Genomic DNA, 14,745 nt, shown 5'->3' with positions numbered 1-14,745 from the left:
GTTTTTCCTCCAGAGGCTTCCTAGGTCAGCAGTTTCAGCTGTCGTTACACTCATGCTCCATAAACCCCTTTACATATGGGCCTTTGCATGGAAAAGGTCTAGTATAATGTTTGAGGTGTGGGCTTTGCAATTATATGGGCACAATTCTGTATATTTGTACCCAGTGTCAATGAACTGCATGAGTACACATAAAAGTGAAGCTTGAGGCCATGAATCTGATACAAATTTTAAACCAGTGCCTGACTGGTTTGAAAAGGAAAAAGGGAGGCTGCTAACTACGGGTGGAGACTGTGGGTAGGATTGGGGATAGAATCATAGAGCGAATCAGAATGGTATGGGAGTTGGAAGGGACCTTTAAGATCATCCATTTCCAACCCCCCTGCTGTAGGCAGGGACACCTCCCACTAGATCAGGATGCTCGCAGCCCCATCCAGCCTGTCCTTGAATGCTTCCAGGGAGGTGTTGTCCACAGCCTCTCTGGATCAGAAGTCAAGTCTTCTCTCCTCATTAATTTCTATAGTGTCCCATACTGAGGTTTGCAAACATTTGTGTAGTTAAATGTAGTATTTCTGGAACAACTCTGACTGGAGCATCTTTTCCAAACCCTCCCTTATCCTTTTCACTTTCTTGCCACTGTATCATTACTGGCTCTCACAATCCCAGCTCACATCTGCTGTTTGTCCAGCTTCTTATCCACAGATGTATGTGCTTTCAGCTCCTTCAAGTCCTGGGATGAAACTAAACGGTCAAGCTAATAGAAACACTTAGCTCAGGGATACCGCCTTTGCAAAAACCAAAAGGAAACTTGCCTCTTCTCCAGTTTGCTGTCAATGAGATCCTGAGTTTGGTTGGCAGAGGTCTGTGCAGAAAACGTCAGGAAGTGGCTGACGTATTTGAGAGGCAAGCTCTTCAAAAGCTTGTCTGTAATTGTGAGAGTCTTCCCTGTGCCAGTGGGACCGATGCAGAGAACCTAGAAGCACAATCAGCAATATTTGCTGAAGGCAATGCAGGTTCCTGCCCTCTCAGGCTTTCAAAAGCTCAGAGAGGACAGAAGCCTCACTTCTTCATCAAGGACAGCAGTTCAGGGTAACAGATCTCTCAGCACGGAAGGAATCCAACAAGAAAGGTTGGAAATGCAGTGGAAGGAAACAGGTAAAGAGTGATAGTAACAGGCCATCATCCTAGTTAGGAGGGGATCTAGGAGTTGATGCATTCATCACGGTGTCTGGGGAGTAAATGGAGAATTCCTGTTGCTTAGGCACAGCTCCTGAGCAGAGAAAGGCAGATCCATGAGAACGGGAAATAATCTGAAAGTGTCAGGTAGCTGTCAGGTTCTGATTGCTCCGGGAGAGGAAAAGGTGCCCCTGTTTGAAGGGAAAAATGCTGAATACAAAATCAAAGACAAGGGTGGGCACGTACTGGCTTACAGTTGATGAGCAACAGCTCCAGCAGGTGGGCCATTCGGACTGTGTTTATTGTGGGCACGATAATATCACAGTAGTTGGTATCAGGGACCATGGTGAACTTTGCTGTAGGGTCCAGCCACTTCTCCCAGCGCACCTGAAAGGTATGAGTGCATTCAGAGGGGACAGCTGCATTTGTCTGCTATAAGAATAGGAAAACAGTATTTCTGCTGTATTTTACCCTCTCACAGCTCCTTGTGTAGCAGCTCAGATTCTAGCAGGACATGAGGTTCCCAGTCCCTGAACCTAGTCCTGCTTCCCAAACCTTCTGCATGGCAAAGCTGTAAGCACCTGACTTGCCTCCTCTGGGAGGGAGGTAGCTCAGAGTTAGTGATCACTGCCCCAGCAGCAACACATTTGCCCTTCCTTCTGAAAACTGGAGCCAAAGGCTGACAAAGCATTTGTGATATCTGCAAGAAGTGGAATTCTGTTCTAAGCTGGCCTATGCTGTAGGTATCCACATGGCAGAAGGCCAAAGAGGGCTTTGCTGGGATCCTATCTTCATCTTCGGTGCCATCACCTCTGTTGCACTGAGGTACACTGAGGTTTTAGATAGTACAGGACATGGATGACTTGTGCTAGGATCAAGTCACAGGCTAACGTCCCAGAGGCCACTATACAAGTGAGAGAGTGGTTTTGCCAGGGATGTGCTAGACAACACTGACAGAAAAAACACATTCCCGAGCACCCCACATGGCATCCCCTCAGACACTGAGATGGCCCTGGCAGCTTCTGCTAAGCATCTGACACTCACGTAGAGCTCCCTACTTTGCTTCCCTTTCCTGAAATCAGAGCATTTTTCCTCTTTTTTTTTACTTCCAGTCCAGGGACTGGTGACTGTTAGTCAGATGTGCCTTGCATGCCCTACTGCTCTACTATCTGCTGTGGAAAAGACGGCATATTTGTCTGCCCCGCTCCTCCAGACTTTGCTGCACACAGCTCTTTTACTATCGTGCACTGCTTTTAAATGCAGACAGACCTTCACATCTGAGCTTCTCCCTGCAGCAGGCACATTTATAAAGCCCTCTCGCTTTCCTGAGCACTGGTAGAGGATCTTGGTTAAGGTTTGAAACTGCTTCACAACCCTGAAGGCAAAAACTATCTTCTATCTTAATGAAATGCTTGGTTTTACTTCAAGCATTCTCCCTGGTTTCCTATAGGCTTTTCTTATTTGTCTTTGGTGAGAAGATTCTGACAAATCCTACAGAACTGTGTTGCTTCCCAGTCCCTCCCTCAAATTTCTCATCTTAGAGCTAGAGGTGAATTATTTTACCTCCCTAACGACGTCCTCATCGAGATCATCTTCAGCACTGCTAGGTCCAGTGTTTATTTTATAGTCATAAACCAGTCCTTCTTCTGGGAAAAGTAACTGGATCTGTGAGAATAAAGCCACAGTGAACCTAGCTGCCACTTAGCTGAATTTGCATGTCGACTGGCCTTACAGAAAGACTTCAGTAATGGAATGCTGCTCCTGCCAGGGGCTCCCAACTCAGGGGTCCTTTGAAATCTGAAGATCTTGTAAACCAGATTTCAGGAACACGCCCAAGCAAACCTTCCAGGCATTCAAGAAACTCTGACTCCTGCTCCTCATTACCACTTCCTCTATAATTCAGAAAGTACCTGCTTTCTCTTTACTCACCTTTTCCTTTGCCATCTTCTCCCTCAGCCACAAGCTGAAGGCAACGCGGCCTTGGGAATCTCCAGTGGCACCCACACTCCAGATCAAGGCAAATATAAACCAGGGTTCAATCAGCTGTCGGATATGAGCTGCATTCTCCTGGGAAACCCTCCTAATTCCCTGGAAACCAGAGAAAAGCAGAAATAAAATTCTCAAGCAGGGTTAAGGTGAACAAAAATGAGACTCTTTTTAATGTGCTTGTAATTCTATTCAGAATACGTATAGCTTTTTCTAGACAATTTTTCACAGTTCTTTTTGATGTATTCTGTGGATTAAAACTCGCTCTTTCACTAATGTACCTGAGACACTCCCCTGCCTGAACTAATGTCACTCAGTGGGAGATGGGAGAAGAATTTAATCCTTGGCTTTTAATTTGAAAGCTTTCCAGGCTTCTTCCATACTAATTCTCAAAGAATCTGCAATCTGAAGTGTTTTGCTGCATAGCTCTGATCTCTGCTTTCCACTTATTCTCCAATTCCCTCTGCTGTAAGTAAACGCGAATCTCTTTTCTACTGCCAGGTAGGCCTGCAGCTTATTTTGTGCTCTTTCAATGGGAAAAACGTAATTCTTTCAGGTTTACCTGCACTCAACAAGATGCTTTATTACCCTCTGCCATGCAGATACGTTATGGCGTAACCTTTCTTCACCAACATCTTGTATTCCAAGTCACTCACACTACATGACTTACAGCCCTGAAGAGTTACAGGTGCACACATGTAATAGCAGCAAAAAGTCTTACCTCAGCGGGAATGAAAGGCTGAAACAAACATTCCAATAGCATGAGGAGGCTCCTTGTGAGGTTGCCATCTGTTGAGGTAATTATCTCCTCCACTGATCTCCGGACAAAGTCAATAGCTTCCTGTAAGGAGAGGCAGGAACAGCTCAGTGTCACTATTCAACACATTTAACTTTGCTTACCTTCTAGGGTTCTGGTTTCTCTTTGTCGCCCCTGCAGGCTACATTTAGCAGGGAGGGTGCAACCGGTATGCTGCCATTTCTTGCTGTGTCCCAAATACTCCCATTTTGACTAGAGAGAATTAAGTCAAACTACTTGTTTCACTCTTAACTGCAAGAAGCCTTTGGGCCTGCCTCCTGAGTCTATGGAACTGAAACACACATCTTGCGACATCACTCCTGTTGTTTGCTCCTTTCAGAGCTTTCCTTTGCAGTTCCAGGTTCAGGAGCAGAGCAGAAATAGCATGACTTGTTCTTATGACTTTATCCCTGGAGTAACTCCACTGTAAGAAATGGAGCTGCACCAGGGATGACTGTTTCCGTAAGATAATTAAAAAATAAAATAAAATATCCATGGAAGGGCTGTAACAGCACGATAGGTTACCTTGAGGAACCTCCTGAAGAGAGATGCCAGCTGCTGTGAGAAGGGCCGCATGACATCCGGGAGCTTTTGCAGCCAACATTCAGTGAAGGGCTCCAGCCCCAAGATGCTGGGTTCCAGGTAAACCATGCCACAGCGGGAGACTGTGGCAGGGGAAGCAACAGCCAAATCCTGGACTTCAAACATCATGGTCATACTCTGGAAATTCCAAAAGGGGAAAAAGCAAGGATCTCTCAGCATAACTTGGTGAAGCTGAAATCGCCCTTCTTTGTCACAGGATCCCTCTTGTTGCTATTTGTGCAGCACAGCAGGGGTAAGGCCAACACAGGGCTGCTACTGAGACACCAATTTCTGTACAAGTCCATCACACACAACAAGCGTAAAGTAGAAGGCAGCAAAAAGGAGGAGGGTTGAGTTACCTCTGACATCTTGATGATTTCACCTGAACTGAGACACAGCTTCTTATTGTCATCCAGTACCGTGTTCATGTTCTCAATCCACAGAGCATCAACTGGCCCATCAAACATGTACCACTTCTTGGTAGTGTCAGCGGCCATGGCTCCCCGCCGGATGAGTGAGGAAAGGATTCCATCTGTCCTGAAAAGTGGGAGGAAAGGCTTGGTCCATCCTATTTTTCTAGAACTCCATGGCAAAGCTTCAACCATATAAAATAACAGAGCCAGAATCTTATCTTAGTCATGTGCCCAAGGATACCTGTGCCTCACTCACTGATGAGCTATGTAAGGGTCTATATTGGTCTTTTTTTTAATGGAGATGCCTCCAGTCCAAGCTGGCACAGTGAGACAGTATCTTCGGCCATTAGGAGCTGGACTTCACATCATCTAACTATAAAATGTTAAGTTTCCCTTTAACACCTCTGTCCTCAGAGAGAAGAGAAGAGCCCTGGCAAGTATCAAGTTCATGTCATAAGTTATCTGCTCTATGGAAGTGTCGTTTATTCTCTATCAAGTGCAGAGGCAGTCTCAGGACTACTATGCTGCTATATCAAATGCTGTAGGTTGGGTAAACATAGGCTAGGAGAACGAATCCAAGCTAAAGAGTCTGACTCTACCCTCTTTATAACTGAAGTTCCCATCATCAGCTGTATCTGAATCCAGGTGGCACTGGAGCTAGCAAACAGGAGGGCAGACACACAAGGAATGCTGGCTGTTGACAGCAAGAACTTAATCTGTACATGGAAAAATGGAGTGAAGTGTCTGCTCAGACCCTAAACTCCACTCCCATTATTAAATATCCATTTTTGATTTATACAGTGATAGCGAAGTCCAGGGTATTTTACTGAGATCAGGGAAAAACAGTCTGCTCTAAAGCTCAGCTGATTAAAACAGATGGATTTATGTCCACAAATGTGTTTTATGTGGTGGCCATACTTTTTTTTTTATCATGTTGATGTGACTGTATGCTGCCCTTGGATAGAGCCACATCACAAATAAACCGTCAAGCTTAACTGAAATATCCCATAAAAGTCTTTCAGTAAAGATCCATGAGAGCCCAGGCTTGGGAGCTCTGGTTCCTGGCATCAGTAGTGCTTTCTTGTTTGCACTTTTCCTAGAGGCAGTGAGTTTAATATCTATTTAGTATCCCTGGTTTTATAGAACACACTCAATAGTTCGTTGCTAAGTAAGCGGTGGGGGACAGGGCCACAGGGAGATTAACACCGCTTCTCACACCTTAGCCTCTGGATAAAGTGAGCCACAAACGGAAACTCAAGCAGGAGGAGGACAACTGGGCTATTGAGATAGACAATCAGGCGCCCTGGCATTGGGAATGAAATGCTCCTTTATGCCTGAAGTCATCCCTCAGCATTATTGAAGGCCACCAGCATATTTATACAGAACAATCCAAGTGTGCAGTACAGAGATCACTTTCCCTCAGAAGCAAATCAAGTTTTTAAGCTGCTTTATCTTAGAGCAGAGGAATTCGCTCCAAAGCAATTGAATTATTCCTTGTTATGCAGTTAATACTGCCAGCTGAGCTGCTGTACTGTCTGGGCATGTGTTGGCAGCCAGGCCAAGTGCACAATAAAAGATGTCAGCTTAAATCGTCATGACTGGCTATTGTAGCTCGGTGAGGGATAAGAACTTGATTGCTTTTGATTTTATGCCACTATCCTAAAGAGTTCTCAGCTTTGAAGAGAAGACCCTCAAGACCAGAAGATAAGGGTATCCAAGCTGGAAGGAAGGAAAGCAGGTTTTGTACTTTACCACTCATGCGTTAATAAGTTAAACTCTCCATAAAGCTGGCCCATTGTGATGGATTTGGGATTCAGTACAAAGTAGCTGACTGGTTCGTAAATCCCACCACTGGCTGCAGGCTGACCTTGTAGTGACGTCATTGCAGCTGCCAGGACTTCATAACACTGCAAAAGTAGGAGAGCAAGAGAATAACCAGCCATGGCTCCATAACAACAAAGCCGTGTGCTCACAGCAACTGCATTTATAGGGCAGCGAGAAAGGAGACATAGCGAAAGACGGTGTCATAGCAAGAGGATGCCTAGCTGTATTCATAGAAACAAAGGATTTTAGAAGCGTGAGGAGGAACTTTCATCTCCTTTGGAAAAAGCATCTTGAGGTGCCACATGCTGCTGAGTACAGATGTTCAGGCTCAAAGTATGTCTCAGCCTTAGAAATCTGCAGCAGCACCAATAAGACTCAGCTTAGTCTCCCAGCTCCAAAGAGCAAGCCACTATTGTACTTCCCCATGGGTATGACTCAATACTAAAAGGCAGCATGAAAACATCTTTGTCTCCTGGGTTCTATCTGAAAGAGGCTGGAAACGCTGGAGTGTGAGCCTTCTATGAAGTTTAACCCTCTGCATCACTAGATGAGCAACAGTTTGCTGGGGCTAATGTAGTGTTTCAACCATACCTTTGTCTTCCCAGAGCCTGTTGGCCCCACTAACATGAGGCCGTGACGAACCACAGTGGTTTCATATAGCTGGATGCACTTAGTCACAAAACCTGTAGAGGAAGATGAAGTGGAGTGGGTCTGGGACCACCTGTCTCTTTCCTAGGGCACAGCACTGGACTAAAAGTGCAAGGCCCAGATAGAGTACTTGTGTAAAGCCTCACCATCAACATCCTTTAGACTCTTATTGATGCAGGTTTTGCGAATGGCTTCTTCCAGGATGCCATAATCAACAGGCTGTTCTTTGATCTTGGGAAATAAGTCTGAGACTATGCCACTGAAGAGCTTGAGGTCATCCTGCAGAAACTTGGGTATGTTGGCATCCCTGATAGCCCGCAGGCAGATCAGATCCTGCGAAGATTTAAGAACTTGTAACTTCAAAGATCCTGCCTCCCCTCTGCGGCTGCAGAAAAGGTGACATAAGTCTCTGACAGTGTGAAGCACAAGCATATTTACCTCATCCATAGTAGGATTTTCCTTTTTCAAGTTGCCAGCTGTTGAGATGACAGTCTTCACAGCTCTCATTCCAAAATCATAGTGGTCCTGGAAGAGGCACAGAGGAAACAGCGTCGTCAGATACATGAGCATCACTTACAAATCATCATAAAATCATAGAATGGCTTCGGTTGGAGGGAAAACTAAAGATCATGTAGTTCAAACACCCATGCCATGGGCAGGGTTGCCCCAGGCCCCATCCACTGGCCCTAAATGCCTCCAGGGATGGAGCACCCACAGCCTCTCTGGGCAGCTTGTTACAGTGCCTCACCACTCTCTGAGTAAAAAATTTCTTCCAAACATCTAATCTAAATCCCCCCCTCTTTTTGCTTAAAGCCATTCCCCCTTGTCCTATCACTCACTATCCTACTGTGTAAAAAGTCAGTCCCTCTCCCACTTGTAAGCTTCCTTCAAGTACTGGAAGGCCACAGTGAGGTCTCCCCAGAGCCTTCCTTTTCCAAGCTAAACAAGCCCAACTCCCTCAACTTTTCTTCATAGGAGAGGTACTCCAGCCTTTTGATCACCCCCATGGCCTCCTCTGGGCCCACTCAACAGCTCTGCATCCCTCCTGTACCAGGGGCCCAGGACTGGATGCAGTACTCTACGTGGAGCCTTACAAGGGCAAAAATAGAGGGGACAATTCCCTCCCTCTTCCTGCTGGCCACACCTTTTTTGATGCAGCTCAGGATACTGTTGGCCTTCCAAGCTGCAAGAGCAGCCAAAAGAGACAACCTGTGTGTGCAGTTAGTAGGTAAGAAAAGAAGAAAACAACTATGCCTTCAGGAAAACTGCTCTTTCTTCCAAGTCTACTTGCAGGATCCCTCAAACAACTAGCCAGTCTTTAGCTGTACAGACTGATGAAGATGAAAATAACTGGATGATAAAAAAAACCTGGATAGAGGGAAAAGTAGGCAGGACTGCTTGGCCCAACTGCCCTGCCACCGTAGTCCTCAGGACTAAAAGGTGAATGCAAATCCAGCCTCAGAAGGGAAAATGAGAATTAAAATGGTGGGAGGTGGATGAAGACCAGGTATTGACATCTTTGTGATACACTATCACAAGGCACCAAGAAAACTATCCAGGTACTCTGTGCCTACACTGAGAAATCATCACATTTTTAAAACACATTCATGGACATTAAGGCATCTACCTGGGTGCTGAGCTGCTCCGACAATAGTTTGAAGGTGGTGGTGATCTTCTTTGCGAGGACTTTAGCTTCATTAAACCCAAAGGAGTAGAGTGAGATCTCAGCAATCATGGAGTAATCTGGGACCATCATAGCCACAGGACGGAAGAGAGCCTGAAATGTACAGTTCCAACACAAGATAAAACAATAGTTTTTTCCTGCTTTTTCCAGCAAATTGAAAAGGCTGAGTTTCTGTCTCAGACTGTGTTGAGGGCACAGCACGAGTGTACCTGACACCTGTCAGGACAGCATCCCTGCAGATTGAAATATAAGAACCATCTGCTTACAGATGTGATTCAAAGCTGAAAGTGATCCTAAAAACCTTCCAAAAGCATTATTTCCTACCTTTGCCATGGACACACTGGTGGTCTGGTTAGCATCCTGTACACATATTGCCCCTCTTCCTTCTGTCTGCATTCTGCTCTCCTTACCTTCAGGTTATCAGGTAATTCAGTACGTCCAGCATATCCGGGGTTCATTGTGATGAAGACTGCACAGGATGGGACCAGAGGGATCTCCTTTCCTTCAAACATGAAGCGATCCACCTAGAAAATAAAAAATGTGATCAGTCTCAAAGCGTGACTTGCATAAAGGTAGCCGAATCTTCAACAAGGAAAACAATGGCTTTCAGTAATTAAATTATAAAGCACAGTCATGCACAGCTGCACACAACTGTAGTGATGCAATCTGGTCCCACTGCAGGAATCCACTCTTACCAGCAATACTTTTCTTTGTTTAAGAAATCAGGCTCATAGAAGATTTACTGCTAGTATGCCTTTTTTTGAACAGACTTCTGCTCCTCCAGCTATAAACAGACATCATCTTTTCACTTTTTTTTTCCTGCAGTAGACGTTGGACCTGAATTAATTTATGGTAGAGAGGGCAAAAAGAAACCTAAATCCTTTTAGATCCATGTAATTTCAGTAATTTCAGATGGGTGATAAAGCAATGCAGAAGAATTCACAGACATCAGGTTTCTAATTCCAAGTCAAAGTCAAACAGATTCAGGTCTTAACCCCTCTGAATCTCCAGAGGAGCAAAGGAGAGGCTGACTGCCAGATGGCTGACAGCTGAGTCTCTGTGTAAAGCCAACAATTCATTTTACATTGCAACTGTGTGTGCATGAGTATGCATTTTTTCTACACACACTGGGTTTTGTGAATCCACTAAAGCTTGGATAACGCATTTAGATAAAAGTGATGCTGAGCAACTCACAGCAGAGCGGTGGCTGCCTTGTATCACAGCTCCAATTTGTATCAGCTCAGTGGATCTTTAACAGAGTGTCTCCCACACCGAAGTCTGCTAGCACAGCAGCTCAAGCTGAGACTTGGAGTGTGGGCAATAGCGGCAGCACAGGCTAAGGTGAGGTTATAAAAATCACCCAGAGTGAATACATAATAATCTGACACGACGTGCCACAGCTGGGGTATTACTTCTACCTCTCTGAGCTGCACCTGAACAGAGAAGCTGGTCCTTTGTGACAGAGAGTTGTCTGCCTTTGCATCCCCACGTTCGTTACTTACTCTCTGCTGCTGTGCTTTCTGAATAGTTGTGATCTGCTGGGCCACCACAGACAGCACCTCGATATCAATGCGGTTGAACTCATCAAAGCAAGCCCACGCACCAGAGCTGAGCAAGAAAAGAAATACGAGGGGAGTAAGGAACATCAAACAGAAGCAAACGCGCTGCTGCAGGTTCAGCTGGGTCTAGAAATTATAAACTCACACACTGGGGAACAAGAAGTGGACCCAACATCCCAGAGTCACAGCGTACAGCGGATGGAGCCACAGCCCATCACCCCAACTATGCAACCCAGGTCACGTCCATTTTTCAAAGCTTGGAAAACTACATATAAAGCTGGGAGCATTATAGGTGGATGGTCTTCCCACAAAGCATGGTTTAAAAAATAATTACTTACAAATAAAACATCTGAGAAAAGAGTGTCAGCATTTGTTAGAGTAACTAATTCAGATTCACCAGCATGCAACAGACTAATTGGACCAGCTCTGTTTGATATGTAGAGAAGAGGGAAGCTTTTCTGAGAGCATTCCTCGGGGTCTAAAGCAATCTCTCTTGGTTACTCAATTTTGGATACACCCAGCAAACTCTCCTTAAGATTAAGCTGCCTCTGGGCTGAATCTCAGTCCAGTGTATACAACATTAGAACAAAAGCCAGAGCTGGAAACATTTGCGCAGGTGTCTAATAGTGGACTGGTGCAAAGCATTTTAATTTTGCCTTGAATGAACAGGATCTCTTTTTTATCCATTTTTTAATTGCCTCAACTGTCCACCTGTTCTGGCAGATTTGTAACTTTGCTCACGCTGGAACACAGCAACCTCCTTGGTATAGATTTGCTCGTTCTTCTGGGCTGTTATGAAAAATACCCCCTTATTTCCAGCGACCAGCATCCCTAGCCACTCCTCAACAATGACACGCAGTGTTGTACCTGGCTAGTCCCTTGAAAAACTTTCCCATTGCCATAAAGTCAAGCTGGTCAGAGCAGTTGAACACTACAGTTTGGACTGCTAGTGCTTTCCCCAGCTCTTTCGTTGTTTCTGTTTTGCCTGTTCCTGCTGGTCCTGCAGGGGCTCCTCCAAATTTCAGGTGCAGAGCTCCTGTAAGTGTCAGGTAACACCTACAACAAAGACGTGACCAGATAATGAGAAGCATTTCCACTACTGGCTTCAGAAAAGGAGAAATGATCTATCCAGATGGAGACAGGCAGGAACCCATCATGTAATTTTCTGCAGAACTGCTTAGATATGCAGCACTTTGCGAAGGAGTTAGCTATGTGGCCTTGATTAGTATTCATGGGGGCCTGCATGGATAAATCCTTCTGCCACTGGCTATAAATTCACTCCCCAGAAAAAGGACAGTTACAAAAGGGTGTAACTATTATTACTGCTGCATATTCCAGAGTATTAGATACCCTTTTACAGCGGTTTGCAGAAGAGCTCCTTAGCTATCAGGAGGGCATTTTACACGAGTCACAGCACTGCATTAACAATCAGGAGAAAGTAAGCAAATCAGTGTGAGCACTGATCACTAGGAACACAGTGGGACCAATGCCAGGATGTTCTATCTCACAGAGACCATTACTGTACAAATGGTTTCTATTTACATACATTAAAAACCAAGCCCGACGTGTTCAGATCCTTGGTTTAACCTCTCACGAGGCTTGTTCCTCCAGGAAAAAACAGAAGGCACATTTACTACCCAAAACCCAATTTCCTTACCTGTCAGTGAGGGGTGTGATAACTAGACGGCCAGTGTTCCCCAGATACTCATAGCCATACACAAATTCAGCATTGACTGCTCTGATGTACAGGTCCCCCTTTGTCCAGTAGTATCTAGTGGTGAGTGAACACGACACCAGAAAGATAAAAACCTCCTGGCAGACAATACATCAGCTCATAGAATTACAGCCTGCAGGTTCAGAGACCTGCATGTCATGATTTGCCTTTAGAGAAGAACAGACAAGGTAACACAATGGGATGTTCAGACTTCTCACAGGACCTGAAATTAGGTGTTATATCACACACTGCTTTCCTACCTGGGCAGAAGAATGCCCTTTTACAGTGGGGCATTTAAGACACTGTGGCATAGCACAGTCTAAATTGCCAAAGTGTCTAGGTCTGTCTCAGATGCCTCAGAACTGGCATCCATAGCAGACTTGAATCCCACTTCTCATGGGGACGTTAGAGGTGCCTCACAAATACTGCTTACAGATTGTGCAAACACTTGTTTCCATTTGTCGTAGACATGGCTAATAGGGAAAGAGAATAAAGACTGGCCAGGGAGGCCAGGTGAGGTTCAGCAGCTGAGCTCTCTACCTGAGCTGGGAGATCCACTCGAAATCATTCACGCTTGTCACATTCTCCTCAATCAGCTTTGCTGCAACATCCTTGGCGTGGACCTCAATCACAATGAGAGCTGACATCACTGCTCGCTGCATCTTAGACAGTTTGCCACGGACCACAGCAACCAAATCAGCCAGCTGGGTAAGGAAAAGAAAATACTCTGGAACAACCCATACCCCAACAACCCACGAGAACTAACACAACGCAATCAACCTTGCTGCCCGTTAAGTACAGACCACAGGCTGTGCCCCAGCAGTTTCTGCCTCTTTCTTGTCAGAGATGTCAATGACTGCTCAGGAAGCAAATACCACGCAGGGCTCGCTGAGCTGGCTTTCCATAGAATTTCAGAGAATCATAGAATATTCCAAGTTCGAATGGACCCTGACAGGTCATCGTGTCCAACACCTGACTCCACACAGGACCATTCAAAATTCAAACCTTATTTTCCCAAATGCTCCTTAAACTCCAGCAGTGTGGGGCTGTGACCACTGCCCTGGGGAGCCTGTCCATGAGCATCACCCTCTGGTAAAGAACCTTCTCCTAACGCCCAGCCTGACCCTCCCCTGACACAGCTCCATGCCGTTCCCTCGTGTCCTGTCACCGTCACCAGAGAGAGATCAGTGCTGCCCCTTTGCTCCCCTCTGAAGGAAGCTGTAGAAGTTTGCAGCAATATTATTATCAGTCCTCACATTATTTGCGATTTATGATGACAAATATCCTAACAATTCAGATGATGGCAACCTGTTACTTATTTTTGAACCATGCTATGCAGGACTGCACTTCCAGACAACACCCTGTAGCGGTGTGCACGGAGCCAACCTGGTTTTGAGAGCTGATTTCAGGTAACACACGTGGTGGATCAGGTTAAGAGACAAAAGCACAATCAGTGGAAATTCTGATGGTATAGTACGTCAGTGCTTCTGCTATAGCATTGTCCTGCCTATATTTATAAGCTATCTATCTGATGACTGACAAGTTCCCTTTTGGCAGGATCTTACCTTTGCATTCATTTTCCTACCTGAGTACGCAGCTGTGGGAAAAGCCTGCTGGACAAATCTCCTGATTCCAGAGCTTCAGACACTTCCTTTGTCCAGAAAATCTGACAGCCAGCAATGGTCACTTGGCCAGGCCATTGCAAGACCCACGTAGTACGAGGTGTCTTAAAAACAAGAAAAAAATGACAGTAAGAATGACTTTTTATTTCCTGCTATGGGATGCATCATTAACAAATAAGAACCAAATTATTATTTAAGAGGCTTTCTTTTTTTTTTTTTTTTTTTTTTTTTTTACTCCAGTTGCTGGAGTCCAGGCTTGGGCTCCCTGGACACTGCGTATCCCATTCTCCCCACTATGCCACTTACAAGTTAGTCACCAGCAGCAGGTACACAGCAGGAATGTGCTCAACCCAAAACAATATTTTCCCTCCTCTGCCTTGTTCTAATTTCTCTGGTTTCAAACTTTTTAGACAGAGTAGAAAACGGTAACAGAAATATCAGCTGCTTTTTTTTTTTTTTCCCCCCAGCCTTTCTCCCTCCCTAGACTCAAATTTTTGATTTTCTACCAGCTTTTCATACAGAAACCAGAACCAAGACGTATTCCCTGGGTTCATTGACTGCTGCCTTTACTGGCCCCTAGTACAGTGCGTGAAACACGAGCGCTAGTGAAGATCTTCTAAGAGAGCATCCTTATAAGGAAGAAGCTGCCTGGAGAGGGGAATAGAAATGGATTCACAGAGGGCTGTTCTATGACATTGGGAAGTATTCTGTAATTGTCAAATCAGTGTACAGGGTTTGCATTCT

General features: G+C 45.2%; 1 protein-coding gene across 5 annotated transcripts in view; it reads right to left on the bottom strand.

The window, feature by feature from the left end:
• Positions 1 to 14,745, bottom strand: part of DNAH1 (dynein axonemal heavy chain 1) — a 77,452-nt gene that overhangs the window by 28,286 nt on the left and 34,421 nt on the right. For all 5 annotated transcript variants that reach the window (XM_021409545.1, XM_021409543.1, XM_021409547.1 and 2 more), the window contains 18 exons: positions 13,965 to 14,105; positions 12,920 to 13,083; positions 12,323 to 12,436; positions 11,533 to 11,721; positions 10,609 to 10,714; positions 9,517 to 9,630; positions 9,050 to 9,199; positions 7,861 to 7,947; positions 7,569 to 7,755; positions 7,366 to 7,457; positions 6,703 to 6,857; positions 4,897 to 5,074; positions 4,481 to 4,675; positions 3,881 to 4,000; positions 3,103 to 3,261; positions 2,737 to 2,838; positions 1,420 to 1,560; positions 810 to 970 (listed from right to left, as the gene is read on the bottom strand). In XM_021409545.1, the coding sequence (XP_021265220.1) occupies positions 810 to 970; positions 1,420 to 1,560; positions 2,737 to 2,838; positions 3,103 to 3,261; positions 3,881 to 4,000; positions 4,481 to 4,675; positions 4,897 to 5,074; positions 6,703 to 6,857; positions 7,366 to 7,457; positions 7,569 to 7,755; positions 7,861 to 7,947; positions 9,050 to 9,199; positions 9,517 to 9,630; positions 10,609 to 10,714; positions 11,533 to 11,721; positions 12,323 to 12,436; positions 12,920 to 13,083; positions 13,965 to 14,105 (2,555 nt within the window). The remainder of the gene's footprint in view (positions 1 to 809; positions 971 to 1,419; positions 1,561 to 2,736; positions 2,839 to 3,102; positions 3,262 to 3,880; positions 4,001 to 4,480; positions 4,676 to 4,896; positions 5,075 to 6,702; positions 6,858 to 7,365; positions 7,458 to 7,568; positions 7,756 to 7,860; positions 7,948 to 9,049; positions 9,200 to 9,516; positions 9,631 to 10,608; positions 10,715 to 11,532; positions 11,722 to 12,322; positions 12,437 to 12,919; positions 13,084 to 13,964; positions 14,106 to 14,745) is intronic.

The sequence above is a fragment of the Numida meleagris genome, chromosome 11 (genome assembly GCF_002078875.1).
Source record: "Numida meleagris isolate 19003 breed g44 Domestic line chromosome 11, NumMel1.0, whole genome shotgun sequence".
Lineage (NCBI taxonomy): Eukaryota > Metazoa > Chordata > Aves > Galliformes > Numididae > Numida > Numida meleagris.
This window is presented reverse-complemented; position numbering and strand designations above follow the sequence as displayed.